General features: G+C 35.4%; 1 protein-coding gene across 1 annotated transcript in view; it reads left to right on the top strand.

The window, feature by feature from the left end:
* LOC149775982 (uncharacterized) overlaps window positions 1-18,912 on the top strand; it is a 60,777-nt gene that overhangs the window by 24,908 nt on the left and 16,957 nt on the right. Inside the window, exons 6-14 of the mRNA XM_089941101.1 lie at window positions 13-297; window positions 3,087-3,222; window positions 5,645-5,873; window positions 6,200-6,717; window positions 7,139-7,486; window positions 8,338-8,455; window positions 10,048-10,227; window positions 11,049-11,085; window positions 18,304-18,576. Coding sequence (XP_089797227.1) covers window positions 13-297; window positions 3,087-3,222; window positions 5,645-5,873; window positions 6,200-6,717; window positions 7,139-7,486; window positions 8,338-8,455; window positions 10,048-10,227; window positions 11,049-11,085; window positions 18,304-18,576 — 2,124 coding nt within the window. The remainder of the gene's footprint in view (window positions 1-12; window positions 298-3,086; window positions 3,223-5,644; window positions 5,874-6,199; window positions 6,718-7,138; window positions 7,487-8,337; window positions 8,456-10,047; window positions 10,228-11,048; window positions 11,086-18,303; window positions 18,577-18,912) is intronic.

The following is an 18,912-nucleotide window of genomic DNA, read 5'->3' as shown; positions in this document are numbered from 1 at the left end:
CTTCGTCATCAGTGACGAAAGAAATAGGAATGCCAGTCATCGCTCTTAGCACGGTTACTTTGGCACATGTTAGACGTACGGACAACTCTTTCAAATTTGCCTATTCAATGGATGGTACCTCAAAAGAGAAAGAAACATTTTGGAGTAACCAGAAGGATTTTAACTACCTGAAATATGGGTTCGAGTCGATCTACATACCTCCATCTCTCTCCATCAGGCCTTTTTATGTACACGCATCGGACTTTGGAATTGTTGATGGTCAAATTCTGCTCAATATATCAAAGATTCCTCGATTTGGTAAGGGCTTCAAGACAATCATCGTAAATTCTCCCTGTACGATTAAAATCTCTTTGTAAGTGTTGAGGGATCCTAAAATCTTTTCTGGAATCTTTGTCACTGTAATTGACAAAACCTTTGTAGTGTTTTATTTATTTTTACGTTAGACTGGTTTCTCTCACACTCGAACACAAATGATATTACTTTCTCGCCTGATTTGTAAGTCTTTCGAGATCTCTTTTTCATGAGCTTCCAATATCATTTCAGTCCTTTATAACTAACAACCGGCATTTATGGATACAAGTAGCGATATATATATATATATATATATATATATATATATATATATATATATATATATATATATATATATATATAGTTACAAGCCAAGGATCCTTACTTGACCGAGCGGTTGTCAAACCCTGACGCGATTCTCGCTAGAAGTCATAAGCTTACCCCAACTTTCCAAAGCCTTCCATACAACGTCAGTTGTAAATTAGAAAGCCTGACGTGTCCATTCTATGCATAAATTTTAATCTAATTAATGTAAGACCACATATAAAACAACCTGCCACATATATATCAACCGCACATCTGCATCGTTTATCTTTATCAGGTATTCGTACCGCCAGCCGTTCACGCCTTAGAAAATATATGAGTATCCCCTAACACTGGGAATTATTTTAACTCCGCCACCTTAGGCCAGTCAATGTATGCTCTCCAGGCACATTTCGCCAATATAACTGCACCATATTTGCCCCCATGGGGACATAAACGGTATCTGCAAAGTCTCTTCTTATTTATTCATTTGTGTAATTTGCCTGTTTCCTACCGTAAATACTGCCACTGCAGTAACACCACCAATGTACACCACTAGATTTCAATATGGAATATCTTACGACAGGGACATTCATTCGGTTTTGGCCTGAATTCACTATTAGTGAACCATGGTATCAAGGAAACTCACTAACACTCGACTCCATGACGTTTGCTGCGAGTAACTGGCACATTATTTCTGGCTAGGGATATTTCCATGGCGCCGAATTCCAATAATCACACAAGTAATCACACACATCTAAGAATTCATTAAAACGGGGCGCTATAACCAAATGCGCATACTCCATATTTATTACAATAAAGTTCCTCAGGTTCCTAAAAGCTTTCTGTCCGAATACACACAAGGACATTAGTATATTCCTCTAGCTATCTAGCCTCACACTAAACAACAATCTATCATCAGAAAAGCCATTACCTTCTTTGGTCATGCATTCGTGCACATCGAAATACCCATACTTTCTGGTATGGTATACACGATATCAACTGCTTATCATGCATATATCAGTAGATTTCATCACATCGGGATATATAGATTCTCAATCTTATTATACAGAACAATATCACATAATCAGACGCATTTCTGTACATTACACTTCTACAAAGTGTACACAGATATCCACATATCCATGCGCTGATATATCCTTACACATTATACTCCTACAAAGTATACACAAATAGTCACATACTCATATTAACTAATTCTGCCCACTGCAACCATTATACAAAATTATAATTCAAGTTAACCTTTGCGAAACTAGAATATCGCATGAATAAATGCACGAGGTTACTACGAATTAACCAAATAGCGAATTTTAATATTAATTCTTTACATAAACATTGCTCGTATCTCAAAATATGTATGTAGCTCAAACACTACAAATGAATCAAAGCCTACAAATTGTAATTCTACGTACTAATGATTCTAGTAATGAAATATACATACTACATATAATTAAAGTACAATTACCTTGCCGTAATAGATTGCGACAATCGAGCAAATAAGTCACTGACCTTTCCGAAGTTCCTTTGTAATTCCCAGAATAACAATGTTTCCCGCCAATTTCGAAAGACGTCGGATTAGATTAGAACGTCCTAATGTAATTCCCGCAAGACGGTTTAGCGACTACTAACTTCTAGTTTCAAAACACTAGATTTAAACTTGCGATTCCAGTGGTGGCCACGCCTTGCTCAATCCTGAGTGGATGTCGATTCACCCGTGGTCTACATAATTAGCAGAAATTGCTCCCTCCCCGGCAGTCTGTCAAGGGTGGATTCACGACCCCCACTTGATGTTCTTTTGAGTCCAAACCGGCAATTCCTGCCACTTACCTGTGAATCGCAAGCCGCCGAATAAGGCGCCAGTAACAAGTTCCTATGGCCATGTTATACACAACTGGCATCCCCTCCGAGTTTTTTGATGTCGGCTTACCTCGCAACATTTATGGAGCGAATAATTAGCCTCAGGGTCTAGCATATACATGTTGCAATCAGGCTATTATTGTTCCTTACTAATAACGTGACAATATATATATATATATATATATATATATATATATATATATATATATATATATATATATATATATAACATCTGAGATCGTATTGAATGAACAATAATAGCCGCTTTTCTGTCATTTCCGCCTGAAAACAAATCTTTCTTTTTATCTATTTGAAACATACGACGCTTGAACGGGTAATAGTGTGGTGCATTTATATGTTTGTCAGCTTGTGAAAAGGTGATAGGACAGTGAAGAAATATTAACTAACTTCAACAAAGTGTCACTTATCGCTTTAATTATAGAGCGATTAAATCATGACCAAATTGTGATTCAAGTCGAATTATATCAGGCGTTTTATTTGCATTATTGAGAAGACTTGTAGATTTACTTAATGCTAAACATTTTAATATTTTATTGAATTTGTTTGTTTGTTCTGTCTTAAAGTGTCTATATATTATCTATTTCAACGTCCAGGGGGTCAAACACGTGACGTTGTTCAAGTAAAGAATTACAGCTGCCCAGACCTGTCTGGTATCAAACCCAGAGATGACATCGTAAACTGCACAGTCATTGACAATCAATTCTCAACGAACATAGAACATGGCGACTGGTGATCTCTCTGTCTCTGTCTCTCCTTTTATTCTATACAACTTAAGCCATAACGCGCAAAAGTGAACTTCTGGGAATTGTAGAATGAATTGGCAGAAGCCCCAAATTAGTTCATTATCAATTGTGCATGTGGATATTTTATAGGAAACTATTATGCAAAAGAGATAGTTTTATGTGAAATAGTTTCAGTATTGTTTGCGTGTAATTTTGCAGGTGCACAAACAAAAAAGCAATCCTATCCACTGATCAATTCCGATTCCAGCTATTTCTTATGCATAGCAGTGTAAAATACTTATTATTTATTTTAAACAAATACACAATGAAAATGCATATAATATTGTGTAAGCAAGATAAAAGTACGAAACATACTAAGATATTCGACATTTTTGAACCGCACAACTGAGTAATTTACTAGATAAACAGACCCGGTGAAAAGCTCATTCTTACCTATCTAAGTGGAAGCCGCCCATATTTGATAGTGATGCTGCTATATTCACAGTTTTTTATATATACAAATATACATTTTGTGAGTATTAACATTGTCCTTCTTTTGATTTGAAAATGAATATCTTCTTGCTTTAAGACTGCTACCATTTAATCTATTCTCGCACTTACTTATCACATCAAGCTAGAAACAATGAGCGTCAGTATACAGATTAATAGTACTTCCTTTACGAATTATGTGTGTTTTGTTGCTAATTGAACATATACGTGGTAGCTCCTGCAAGATGTTGAATACATTTTAAACAAAACTGGAAATAAGCCGTCTTGGACAGATATCGAATAGACATTTGTACTTTTGTTGTATAACTTTTATGCATAACTTTAGCCACTCGGTTGGCACAACGTTAAAGCACCCGTGAAAATCATGCTTTGAGTATCAAACATAAGTTCTTTATAGCTGCATTGTATGATATGTCAATGATTTTTCTCTGTCGTTGTACTCGTATAAGAAAGTAATTTCATTGCTGTACTTACTATTAATCAATTTAGCAATTGGTTTGAAGATAATCGTGTCTTACTGCAACCACATATTCCCCAGTTCGTATTATTAATTTGTACTTTCTGTCACTTCAGTTGCCTTTGCAACTGTAATGTTTAATCGAACACATGAAAAAGAGCACATCAAGACAGTGGCCAATGCCATTTACGAATGTGGAAAAGATGTGGAAGAACACCGCGAAATGGATAGTTAATATCTTCCCCAGTAGTTGCTCCTGAAAATACCATTCTTGATATCTGGATGAATTATGTTTGTTATAATGCCTGCAAATAGAAATACACCTTTGTATGTTATAAAAATGTTCTTATCATTTTATGTGAAAATAAGCAAGGCTTACAAAATATACGGTAACTTGTTTCAGCAACACGATATTCAAATTGGTTAACACTGGGTTGTAAGCATTTCATGCCACCTTCTTATCAAATGACAGGAAGAAGCTGTTAGGTTCAATCCCGATGTTTAGGCTCAGCATTAATATACAAACTTGTAACGTTTGTTTGTGTTTCCTGCTGATAGGGATGGCGGCGATATAATAAATAGTTAGATTTAGGTATGTAACTCCTTGCGGCATTTTCTCCTGTTTTTTAAACATTTTTCACTTGGCTGACATCTTTACCTTTTATTGCGCTGATTAAAAAACATTACAAACGCTTGTCAGCGAGATGCATTCTAAAGCACATAGAGGTTTGAATTACAAAAGCGTGTCAGCGAGATACATTCTAAAGCCCATAGAGGTTTGGATTACAAACACGTGTCAACGAGATACATTCTAAAGCCCATAGAGGTTTGAATTACAAACACGTGTCAGCTAGATACATTCTAAAACCCATAGAGGTTTGAATTACAAACACTTGTCAGCGAGATACATTCTTAAACCCATAGAGGTTTGAATTACAAACGCGTGTCAGCGAGATACAATTACAAACACGTGTCAGCTAGATACATTATAAAGCCCATAGAGGTTTGAATTACAAACGCGTGTCAGCGAGATACATTCTAAAGCCCATAGAGGTTTGAATTACAAACGCGTGTCAGCGAGATACTTTCTAAAGCCCATAGAGGTTTGAATGAAACTATATTTGTATTTTACTTGGCTAGCAGAAGGTTGGGCAATAAAAAATTCTGATTAGAACATCTTGGTTTTTCACGTTATGTATTATCGTTATCGCTTAAATCATTTATGCAATCATAACACTGTATAGAGAAGACTCATTTATCAAAAGATTTTATCGACTGTTAATGGTTTAGTTTTCAACGTATTTACTGCCATGTATAGACATTAACATATATTCAGTCAAATTTTATTTCAGAGGCCTTCTTTTCCACAAATTGGTTTACCACAAACTTAAATCTTGATGACTTCATGGTTTGGTTAAAACTAGAGATATGTTATACATAATTTAATTTTCTCGTACAATAGGCTCAGTGTTGTCTTTAACGCAAAGAGTGGTGGTTATAGGAGCCTGATTGATCAAAATCGTCCGCAGAATATCTGGACTACCCAAAATTATAATGGTCAAACGGGTCTGAAGGAAGTTGAATTCAAGTTTGATTTCTATGCGCCGATACACTGTTTGGAGTCGAACGGAACAGCTAAATGTAGATCAGTAGCCGATGTTCCCCTACACATTGAAAAAGAATTTAGTAAGGTAATTTCTACTGATATAAAATTAACATTTACAATGAAAACTGATTACAGTTAAAACGTTTCGAACACACACACACACACACACACACACACACACACACACACACACATATATATATATATATATATATATATATATATATATATATATATATATATATATATATATATATATATATATATTATCTTTGCGTGGTTTATATGCATTAAAATATCCACATATCAATGCATTAAGGCGTGCCCATAAATCAGATTGTCCCTGACTAAAAATAAACTAATCACGCATATATCAGTTCCAGTAAAACGTTGATAAAATACTGTTCGCAGGTACCAATCAACATTTCTTGGGCTGGATGGGAAGACGATCTGTCACAATTGGAACGCTATCACTTGGAAATTTTTAAACTCACCCCAGATCCATATGGAGAACTAGAAGAAAAGTCGCCGTTAAATCCTGTCCACCTTGAGGACTTCAACCATACACATGATGGCATTTATCGATACATGTACACTCCACCAGAAGGCGGCATGTTTTCCGTGCTGCTCCAAGTAGCTGATAAGGCAAATAACTCCAACATCTGTCGACGCCTTGTACTGTATGATCCCAATTCAAGCATTAGCCTGAGTACTGATGACGATAAAAGAATGTTTGTTTCCTCGGCAGTACCTGAGACAGGTTACATGTGGCAGACAACAAAAGTAGGAAATAAAACAGAAATACATGTCCAATGGAAGAATCATTTTGTAAATGAGTTCATCACAGACGGAAAACTTCTAAACAAGGTTAAGCCATATCCATTACAGTTCCTTGACATTCAAAAGGACGGCATACTTCACAGTACAAAGTAAGAATTTTACTTTATGATGACTATCATTTTATTAACAAATTTGACTCAGAAGGACGCAGTTACGTAACTATTATGGCTATCTTTTGATACTCTTCAGCTGTCTCTATTCTAAGCAGTAACTTTGAATATTTGATTTCATTATATTTTTTCGGCCGGTGTTCAGAATATTATCATTTTAAAAGTTTTCATTTAGTACAGAATTTGAAACAATAATTTTGTGAATAGTTTGCTCTTTTTGTCACATGCCTCACCCTTGTTATAAATACAACTCTTACATTTCATTCCTCAGCGTGAAATTATGACTTGACTCTGAACGTTGCGAGTCCAGTACACTAGGTTTCGGGTAGTGGGATCAGGTAGTACAAATCCGCCGTATTCAAGTAGTTAAAATATAACAACAAATATGCATTTCATACAGGTTCGTTTCTCCTGGTTTGGACGATAACGAGGGTCAGAGAAATGTCAATGAAAAACCAAACAAGAACGGCATCATCCGTTTTGAGGCAGTAACAGGTTTCACAGATGCCACTGAGGAACCAACATTGGGATGGTTTAACATCAGTGGATTAGACGAGCAATTGGCTTTTAATGCAACTGTGAATGACGGAAGAACTGCACGAGTTTGGGTCAGGGCTCATGACGTTCTTGGAAACACAAGGACAGACAGAACAGAAGTTCACTTTGATTCATCCGCACCAAAGCTGAAGAAGAGTTCAATTCATTTTGTACGTAATCAAGAGAACGGGACCTTCACCTACACGTCCAGGTAACACAACTTGTATTTAGAACTTGCACTCTCATGGACACATCAGTTTCCATTAATGTAAATAATCTATTTGCAAAATTATTTTTTCAGAAACAATGAAAGATAAAAGGGGAGCTTATTCAAACATATGTCCACCGTTGGACTCAGTCCAGGATCGAACGTTGTTTTGTTGTTATGGGGTTTAACGTCATTTTTCAGCACACGATAGGCTATGCATGGCGGCCAGTATTAACGGTGGAGGAAGAACACGGGAAAATCCCGGGAAGAACCACCTACCCACGAGAAGCTACTGGCAAGCTTTCTCACATACCCACATTGGTCGAATCCTAGACTCGAACCCACGCAGACAGAGGTGAGATGGCAGTGATCCCTAACGGAGAGCGCTTTAGACCACTCAGCCATTCGGGGCACCCCAGGATCGAACGTTCATATTATTTAAACACACAATTAAAGTCCCAAAAAGTAAACAAATCTTTATCGCACGGGTTAGATAAATCAATGGTAATTAAACTGACGTGATCGTAATGAAACGGTGTCAAACTCTCCTTGTAGAATTTATTTCAAAATACATTTCATTAACAAAAAACAGATATGAAGGAACAGCTTGAATCAATAAAAGAACATATATTAAGAAATTTTGCATTCATGGAAGTTACAAATATGGGAAATTTTAGTCTTGAAAACTGAATGAGTGTCCTGTAGTTATGTTTAATTTAGTATTATGATTCATGTAAAATAAATTAAGAAAGATGTGACAATTATTCAAAGAGACCTATACACATGAACGTAGTAAATATAATACATGAAACCTTCTACTGTAAAGTAATAATTCTAATTGTTACATTCACCAGGATTCTATTCGAAGCTGCTGATGACAACAGTGGTATTCATAAAATTGGATTTAGACTTATACGGGATGATACGGGCCACGTGCAGTACAGTGGATCGGCCGCTGGAGCACAAAAGAATGTGAGTTTCTTTACGTTACATTTAAATTGTATCTTCAACAGAATAAAATGTTTTTCAGTTTATGCTACTCATCAAGATATTAATTTTATGCTTCCGTCAAGGCCATGATAACTGTGACAAGGCTATGATAACTGTGACAAGGCTATGATAACCGTGATAGGATGTAATGAAATCTCGCCTTAAAATTATTGAATACATACCCCATTTCAAGACAAGATACATATTTTAAAAAATATGTATGTAATTATTGATAACTAGCATTCCTGTGTCCTTCTGAGAGATGAATATAACATATTTAAACAAACTGAAACTTTTTTTTAAATTGCAATAATTTGCTAGCAGGTTTTTGCTCAATCATATTTGTATTACATGCAAAGGAGTAATTGTACGAGTCCTTCCTTTCCAACTCTATCCAGTGGGCAACCATACTATTATGTATACCTCATTTAAAAAACTTGTAACCTTGCGAAAATTTGCAGACTCCAAATCTTAGAAAATGTGCGTATTATATTACTAGTTTTACTTGTTAATAAAAAAAACGTATATCTTCAAGATATATAAAATTATTTTCTTAACTTTGCTTCGAGGTATCAAATTTGACAAAATCTTAAACGTTTCCTTCTATGTACCAAAACCTCATCACATTTTTGAAATATCTTGGAAGTCTTTGCCATGCTTGCAATTTCAATAATATGGATTACTAAGGATTGATCTATCTCTAGTTAAAATGCCCAGCTCATAAAGAGTAAATGCTACTTATACTAGCTAAGCTTATGAAGCTACCACAAGTAAAGCTAGATATAAAAGACACATATAGTCCACCGAAAAGAATAACAAATACACTGTACTGCAAAATCTATTTTCAACATGTCTCATTTGCATGTCAGAAACTGATTATTTCGATGGTATCCCACAATTCTGATACTCTATTTAAATGTGTAAAGGAATTAGTCTAAATGATTAAATATTAAGATTTAATTAAGATTTGCGTTTAGAACTTTCGAAACTTACAGTGCAACATATGACTGTATTTTACACAAACCAGCTATCCTATGCTTTCCATTTTGCATATTCTTCTCCGTAAATTAAATATAAGATCTGTTTCTTTTCAATTTCTGTTTATTTTGTACTAATGTTATTGTTAAATTCTAACTTGAATTTGGTTGTTTTCTTAATGTAATGTTACTTTATTATTAAATGAGCGTTCTCTTGTACTTTTTACCAAATGTATATTGTTTACTTCGCTTTTTGTCTTAAATTTCTTAAAGTTCAATCGATTTTGGTGCTTCAATTTATGAACAGATGTACGTCGCTGTATAAAAATGTCATTTCGTCTGCCTCATTTCTTATATAGTCTCTTGTTCATCATGTTCTAATTTTTATTCTAATTTTTTCCAATGATGTATCGAATCCTTGTCGTTCTACAAGCATTCGTTTAAATTAGACACAAGATGTAAACGAGCTGCAATTGCTCGTATTAAGCCACGTTGTTTTTATTCACAAATGGTTACTCTTAAAGTAAATAAATGCACGTTTAGTGCTGCTTTTTGTATGACCGTTTTAATTACCAAGCAATATCCTATTATTTACAGATATCATGTCCTGACGTTGATTGCATTTGCGTCCTTGAAAAGTGCTTTGTTCGGAATCAGGTTCTAGACCTTGACAACTGCTGGTTTATGACGGCACAAGAAGAGCTTGATCATGTACACATAACTGTAGAAGTTACAGTGTACAACCAAGCGATGTTAGAAAAAACATTTAATGTTACAGTATGTAATCATCATTTTATAGCCTTAATTGTTATTTCTATTTATTTATTTATTTATTTATTTTTATTTTATTTTATTTTTTTATTTTAATTTTTTTTGTTATTTTTTGGTTATTTGTTATTTGTTATTTTTTTATTTTCTATTTTTTTAATTTTTTATATATTATTTTATTTTTATTTTTGTAAACATTATTTTTATTTTATTTTTATTTTTTTTTATTTTTATTTTTTAATGTTTTTTTTTTAATTTCATGATGTTTGTTTTTGTAATAATATTATTATATGATTTTTATCTTATAGGTATTGTAAAGCGCTTAGAGCTTCTAAAGATTAGGCGCTATACAAATTCATTATTATTATTATTATTATTATTATTATTATTAGGCCATCTATTGATATTCTCCTGTATATCAGCGTTTAAACTTTATTAAGATTTACAAAGCAACCTGTATGTTTGAAATACATACGATAATACTGAGTTGATATAACGAGACGGCAATCATAAGTACCTAAATCTATTAGTGAAATGACGGGGTTGAGAAACTAGAAACTTCCTAGATGTGCAATTTAGATTTAACTTTCATATAAATCCCACAACAGTTCCCGCATCGCGACTACAAATATTAATTTTGCAAGGACAGGTTGATGTATTTTATGATTTAATTTGTAGATTGTGTTGTTATTCCGATATATATCTTACAAAGATGACATCATATATTACTTTCCTTTTGAGAAATTGAATAATTTATACATTATTGAAAATTTGAGTAATGATTATTTTAAAACAGTTAGTTGTCATTAAACTCATTATTTCTCTTCTAGATGGAAAAGTTAAATGAACTGCGTGGCCTTGAACACTGTGAGTATGCACGTTAAATTGTACTAGGCATCTTGATTGAAATATATATGGTCTAACTAAAATATTTATCATAGCATTACAAGGGTGTTATAGCATAATTAAGGTTTTCTGATATCGTGAAACGTAAGGAAACATGCTATCTTGTGATTATGATCAGATTTTCGTTTCTTCTTAAGTTCAAGCTTCAAAGACATAGGTCTCGTTTGGTTCACATTAACAGTTTTACGTTCCTGGATGATCTACATTCAGTCTGTGTTTTCCCAGAATATTTTTATGATGTATGTTTGCATTGTCTGATATACAGAGTTCACTTTTGGAAAAAGAATCAACTAAAAATGAAATTTCAACTATAGACGTTCAATGTTCAATAGACATTCAGTGGATTTGTGGATATAGTTGATTGCTAAATTCAGTTTGCCATACGAGTTCTTTCCTACAACCTTGTTTTATCCTTGAGTTTTGCGGTGAATTGCATGGCCAAGTGAGTTAGGGAACTGATGCATGACAGCTAGGAGACAGATGGCTCCACTCTCGCTAATAACCTGATAACATTATGGAACGAATGGCAACTATATTACTATATTACCTGTTTATTTACATAACGTGTGTGTACGTTTATGTGTGTACACACACACACACACACACACACACACACACACATATATATATATATATATATATATATATATATATATATATATATATATATATATATATATATATATATATATATATATATATATATATATATATATATATATATATATATATATATATATATATATATATATATATATATATATATATATATATATAGTTTGTTGTTTTGACGATTTCTCTCGTATGAAAATGATACCAACAGTTCATTTTTAGTTTTTTTAAGGTCATTCGTTTTGTTCAAGATTCATCGTCCACGTCTTAAATCTCTTCTGAAAGCTGATCAGCATCCTCTTATCTTCTATCACTTGCAAACTAATTCAATTGTATAAACTTCTACTTTGTATTGCTTGTAGAACAACATGCACATTTTCACAATGAATCGCTAAATTGTTTCAAAGTAGAATATATGCGAAGTAGGCGAGGACGCTTATTTGAACTGGAAAGGAACATGTGGGTGCTTCTGAAATGCAATAACGAACGAGAGAGGACTGAGGCTACTGGAATTCGCACGTTACAACAACCTTATGCTGGCAAACACCTTCGGCAAACACAAAGTATCCATAAGATGGGCATGACATAGCCCAAGCGGAGACCACCACAGTCAGATTGACTACATCATGGTTAAGTTGCGCGTACAATCAAGTGTAAACATCACCAAGACTAGAAGCTTTCACGGAGCGAACATAGGAAGTGACCATGATCTGGTGATGATGACCTTCAGGATACATCTAAAGAAGGTCAAGAAAGAGAGACACACAAGAATGAAATTTGATCTCGAGAAATTGAAGGATCTCGAAGTAGCAAAATGCCTTCCGGGCATTGATTGGTGGGAAAGTTGCACATCTCACCATCCTCGATGCTGACAATACCGACATGGACACATTAATCAACACCTTCAATATAGCAACGACCGAAACAGCCAGCAAGATCCTTGGGAGAGATCGCCCAGTCAAGAATCCCTGGGTCACAGCTGCGGTCCTGAAGCTGTGTGACAAGAGGAGGGAACTAAATAAGAAAAAGAACGACACAGAAGGGGTAGAGCAGTACAAGGCACTCAACCGGGAAGTCAAGTAAAGCATGAAATAAGCAACGGAGAACTGGGTAGATGAACAGTCGAAAGACATTGACGAAACTTGAAAAGGAACAACAGCAGGAAAGCATGCCAACCGGTCCAAGTTCTAACAAGCGCAAAACAATGGCGGATTATCTCCTTGCTGGACAAACTCGGAACCTGCCTGACAGATGAAAAAGATATTCTGGAACGATGGACAGAGTACTACACAGAACTTTACAAACCACCGAGCCAACAATAGACAACCCAAACCCCCAACCCAAAAACAAAACCCCTTAGATCCAGAGGTTATTATGCTGAAGAAATTGACGCCTCAGTGAGATTCCTGAAAACAAGGAAGTCAGCAGGCGTGAACAACATCCCAGCAGAATGGAGTCAAGCTGGGAAAGAAGCAATGATTAGCCCCCCTCACAAACATCATCAACAAGATTTACAAACAGGAGTATGGCCATCGTCATGGACCCAATGACTGATCATCATCCTCCCCAAGAAAGGCAACTTGCAACAGTGACAAAACCACCGTACAATCAGTCTTATAAACTATCCAAGCAAAGTTATGTTGAAGATACTGCTGAACGGACTAAAGCTATAGGCTGCAAAAATCAATTCCGAGGATCAAGCAGTGTTCAGATCAGGGCGCAGCACAACATGGCAGATGTTCAATCTCAGGATATTGGATGAGAAGTACCTCCAACAACAGCAAGAGATGTACCACGGCTTTGTGGATTTCAAGAAGGCATTTGCCATGGTAGGGCATGCAGCCTTACGGGCGACCATGAGACAGTACAACATCAATGCCAACCACATCACAGTAATAGGGCACCTCTATGAAAAGCCGACCAGTGTAGTATACTTCAACGGCATCATAGGGGACTGGCTAAGAACAACAGCCGAGGTCAGACAAGGCTGTCTGCTCTACCCCACACTAATGAACATCGTTCTGGAGAGAATCATGGCAGAGACGCTTAAAAGCATGAAGGGACGATCAACATAGGAGGCAGAATAATCACCAACTTACGTTGCCGACGACATTGATGGACTAGCAGGAAATGAACAAGAATTAGCGAGGCTGGACAAAGCTTCTGCAGCCTACGGCATGGAAAGCAGTGCAGAGAAGACCAAAATGATTACCAACAACACCATGGGCATCAGCACTGACAGCGGGGTCCAAGGTACAAAGCTAAAAACAGTCCACAGCTTCAGTTATTGGGGGCAGCTGTAACAGATGATGGATCGAAACCTGAAGTACTCTCCAGGATTGCACGGACAACAGCAACGCGGAAAATACTGAAGCCCATCTGGAACGAGAAAAACATCGCACTCAGTTCAAAAGTCAGACTGATGAACTCACTGGTGATATATTTCTCTACGCCTGTGAATCATGGACCATAACAGCTGATTTAGAGAAAAGGATACTGACCACAGGGATGAGATGTTTCCGAAAGATCCTCGGTGTCATATACAAAGACCATGTCACCAATGAAGAAATACGGCACAGGATAAGACAAGCCATTGGGCCTCACAGTGACCTTATCATCACAGTGAAAAGACGTAAACTGCAGTGGTATGGGCATGTCTCACGATTATCAGGACTTGCTAAGAAAATCATACAAGGCACTGTACAAGGAATAAGAAAGAGAGGCAGGCAAAGAAAGAGGTGGGAAGATAACATTCGAGTGTGGACAGGCTTGACATTGAGTGACGCACTGAGAAAGACGGAGAGTCGATAAGAATGGATGAAGCTGGGTGTTTGGTCTTGTGCGGTGCCCAAATGGTCTACCAGACTACGGGACTGATGATGATGATGATGATGATGATAATGAGAGCACATGCATAATTTGTTGTATTTCTCCATTTATTTGTGCAATACATTCATCGACATTTGTCAAAACAAATTGGTTTTCTCCTCATTGCATCTGGTTGTATTTCCACTCCAAGAATAATATTAGTCATAGACATTTAAGATTGTGAATATTCAAATCACCTTTCTATTGAGGCTGTCAACATTTTACGCAAATATAAATATTACACTTATTTCATTTTGCGCGAGGACTATAATGACACAATTTAGAAGGACCATTTATTTAAATAAGGGTGACATCTATTCCATTTACATCGGGATTGATAACATAGCCATGTGCAAAATTAGCTTAGGCAGTGGTAACATTTTGTTCACAGGCTGTTAAATACTGAACGGATGTCAGCAACATAAGCTGAAGTATGTAACGAACCTCTCAATAATCTGGTAGCATATCAAGTCAAAGAACTAACAATAGCGCTAAGACTAAAGCGTTAGTCTTCGTTTCATTAGGATATTCAGCGAAAGAAACACAGAAGTTTTATTTCAAAGCTTTTATGAATAATCTTTTTTTTTTACCCGCTAAATGATCACCGATGGCACCAAGTGTGCATTTGATAGACTCATCTTCTTGATAATAAACAGTCGATAATACGAACTTCTGGAGATACAATCTTAACATCAAATTTTCTATATCTGACAAAAAATGGAAAATACCATAGAAAGATGTTCAGTAGTGTGGGGTAGAGCAGACAGCCTTGTCTGACCTCGGCTGTTGTTCTTAGCCAGTCCCCTATGCTGCCGTTGAAGTATACTGCACTGGTCGGCTTTTCATAGAGGTGCCCTATTACTGTGATGTCGTTGGCATTGATGTTGTACTGTCTCATGGTCGCCCATAAGGCTACTGAGTTGATTTTAAATCCGCAAAGAATACACCAGCTATGAACAACATCAATATGCACTTGAGATCATATAGCCATTGATGCGATATATGTCTGGGGAAATTGACGATATGGATGAGTTTGATATATCCATTAATGTGTACAAGATATTGGATGATAGCTGCACCTCCGATGCACCTTGCCTACAGAACAAATAAATTAGGCCTCCTAAGCTTGTCTAAATTAAGAAAAAAAGGCACGCTGACATGTTGAAAGGTTTTGTCAGGAAGGAAAGTACACTTGAGTTTCACAGAATGATCTAGGTAGATTTGTATCATTCCAAATAATCAAATATGTGTCAAAGGTTCGTTTGCACAATCATAGACACAAACTAATATATCATCTGACATCTATTTATACCTCAGATCAGTATAAAAAGGCATATTACCCATAGTGTACAAAGACACTATTATATTTTGAATTAAAGTCATATAATTGAAAACATTTGTTTACATACAAAGATGAGACACAGTTTAACTCACCAAGTGTTTATCATGTAGCACATAGCTCGCACTAGTGTAAAAAATCCTTGAGTTATATTTTATAAATGACAAGGTGTAGAACGGCAAAGCTCGCGACCGCAATCAACTGATGGCGAAATATAGAGGTCCAGTTCATAATTACCACAAGTTTAATTCATGCACCTTTTCATTATTACTTATCTATTTATGGCAGTCATCATTTCTTCAAGGAAGTAGACGAAATCGAGATCAGGAGTTAAATTGAAACCGAAAAATTATGCGAAATACATTTAATTCACCAAATAATTCAAAGTTGATTTGTTCGTATAGAAAGGAACAAAAATAACTACAATAGGACGATCAAGTTTATTGTTGTTCTTATAGGCTTAACGCCATTCTTCAGCACACGATAAGCTATACATGGCGGCGTTTATAACCGGTGAATGACGAACCTGGAAACTACCAATCCATGGAAACCTACTGCCAAGCATACTCACGTCTGTCATGTTTGTTCATCACCTTAGATTCGTTGAGCATTCGTTGAAACAGTTGGTGAAGAGTCTGAATGATCAAAGTTTGAAGAAAGATGAAAGCTTTCGAAAATAAATTGCAGTCTGAATGTTTGAGGAAAGATATTTACCTTTAAAGATATAGAATATCCTTGAAAGGTTAAGGATACAGCTATACCACCTACAGATACCTTATAATGAGAGTTAACAGCTTAAACACATGCCAAAAAAGGACTACCAGTATTTTTAACACTGTCAAGACATACCAAAACCTAAATTCTTTGGGTGATCTGTATGAGTGTAAGATATAGAAGGAAAGATTGATGTTATGTTATATATTGAAAGAGTTCATGAATGCTGTATGCAAAACGTGAAGATTTTTCACATCATGAGAGTTTAAAGTTCACGGTGGTATGACTTGAACTTGTAACACACCATAACATGCTAATGATGAAAGAGAATGGAATATAAGGAGGAAATCATATAATACTATATGATACGCTGAATCAAGAACACCGTGCTGATGATACAACTTTAAAATAATGGTTAATATGATACGTAAAACCCGCCATCATGTATCTAGACTCCTAAAAGCTTCATCAAGCGGAATGCGTCAATACATGTCTGTTAAAGACAATGCTTGGGAAACAGATGCACAAAATAAGTGCATAGAGGCAATTTGATGCAAAATATAGATTACAATGAAAATAGGTAGATTTATAACAATGATCTCTTGTCTGACCTATTTCAATGATTTTTATCTAGCATGGAACTTCAAGTATTTGTAAGCAGCATGGACGTTCAACCAATGCTAGAGGCTACTACCAGTTTCGAATATGACTTCTTTAATCTAATAGTACATTTGGGAAACAGGTTCAAAACCTAAGATAAATAACAACTGTGCAATATGGCTGAACCAAAAAAGCAAATTATGGAGTTGACAGAATGATCTTTAGTTGTCTATGAGAACAAGTGTTTACGAAGATTTCATTTTAATGAGCATAAAAACAAAATACAAAATATAAATTAACCAACCCAACGATCGGTATTTTTTGGTGAGTTAGAACAAGAGGTCGTTATATAACTGTTACTGCATCAGGTTAAAATGTTCATACAGCTGAAACATTAATTAAAAATAAAGCTATGAACTGACAAAGGCGCATAATGCGTTCATACATTCGTGTTAAAACTAAAATATATGATCATATATTACAACACCAGTGATTACTGGGAGGCCAATGTTTTCAACATGCCACAAAGAAACAATGAGTCATGGACTAGTCAAGGATGAGCTAAAAACACACCAAGATATGCGTTTAACATATTAGGGTCTAAGCTCAATTCGTTTAGTACTCTGCACGAATAAATGAACATGCGCAAGGGCTATCCAAATGTGTGATTATAAAGAATCTTATGATTGGATATGTACACATATTGTATAAATAGCCATAAGGAAAATTATCAGGTAATGAACACAATCAGGTCAAACAGACATACTATTTGCATAATCATTTATCAGGTTATGAAAACAAACTATTTTGGTTTTAATTGTGTAAACCTACTACTAATAAATATCAGAAGTTATAAATGTGCATGTTATAAAGGACTTGGGTGTTGCTGTGAGATACAATAAAACATGCCAGTCACATATTATATTTTGAACGTCTTCTCTGAAATTGTAAATGAAAGTTGTCTATTCGCGTTCATTTCCTTTTAAAAGTGAGCAATAACTACCAGATTATTATACCAATAAGATTATTCCATCTTTTAAAAACAGATTCAGGTCCAAAGAATATTCGTGTGGCTAAGAGTAATGCCAACGGCGTTCGCTTGGAATGGGATCTTCCTAAAACCGAATCCTGCTACGGACGAACGGACATCGTCATTATCTTGTACATGCTGGATGGTTCAAACAAAATTTACACAGTCGGCAGAAATACGACGTTCGTAGACATAATCGGTTTGGATCCAGAAAATGGCTACACGGCAGCTTTCAGCCTCCGTTACGGAGTACAACGAGTGGGAAATATGACATTCTCTTTTCAAACAGGTAATGCCATGCATCACTGAACAAAAATGTTGACAAATGTTTATCACAATTTATACAAAAATATTTAATAATCGTTTGGGCTTTCTGTATGAAATATAGTAGAATCTAAACAAGTGTGGTTGTTATTATACATATAATAATGATATAGTCCACAATAAAAACATTAGATGAACACTTTTAACCTGTATTAAGTTGTAATTTAACTAGAAAGTATTAAATTTTAACTTAACAAAGAAAAAGTCGCTAAGAATAAAATCAACAAAACATTATTCTTTTTTAAGTCATCTAATTGACAGCATTAGCTATAAGAGTCTACGAATAAAACAACATTCTCTG

This window comes from Sinohyriopsis cumingii, chromosome 18 (genome assembly GCF_028554795.1).
Source record: "Sinohyriopsis cumingii isolate HCF-2022 chromosome 18, ASM2855479v2, whole genome shotgun sequence".
In the NCBI taxonomy this organism is placed as follows: domain Eukaryota; kingdom Metazoa; phylum Mollusca; class Bivalvia; order Unionida; family Unionidae; genus Sinohyriopsis; species Sinohyriopsis cumingii.
Note: the sequence above shows the minus strand (reverse complement) of the source record. Positions and strands in the feature narration are given on the sequence as shown.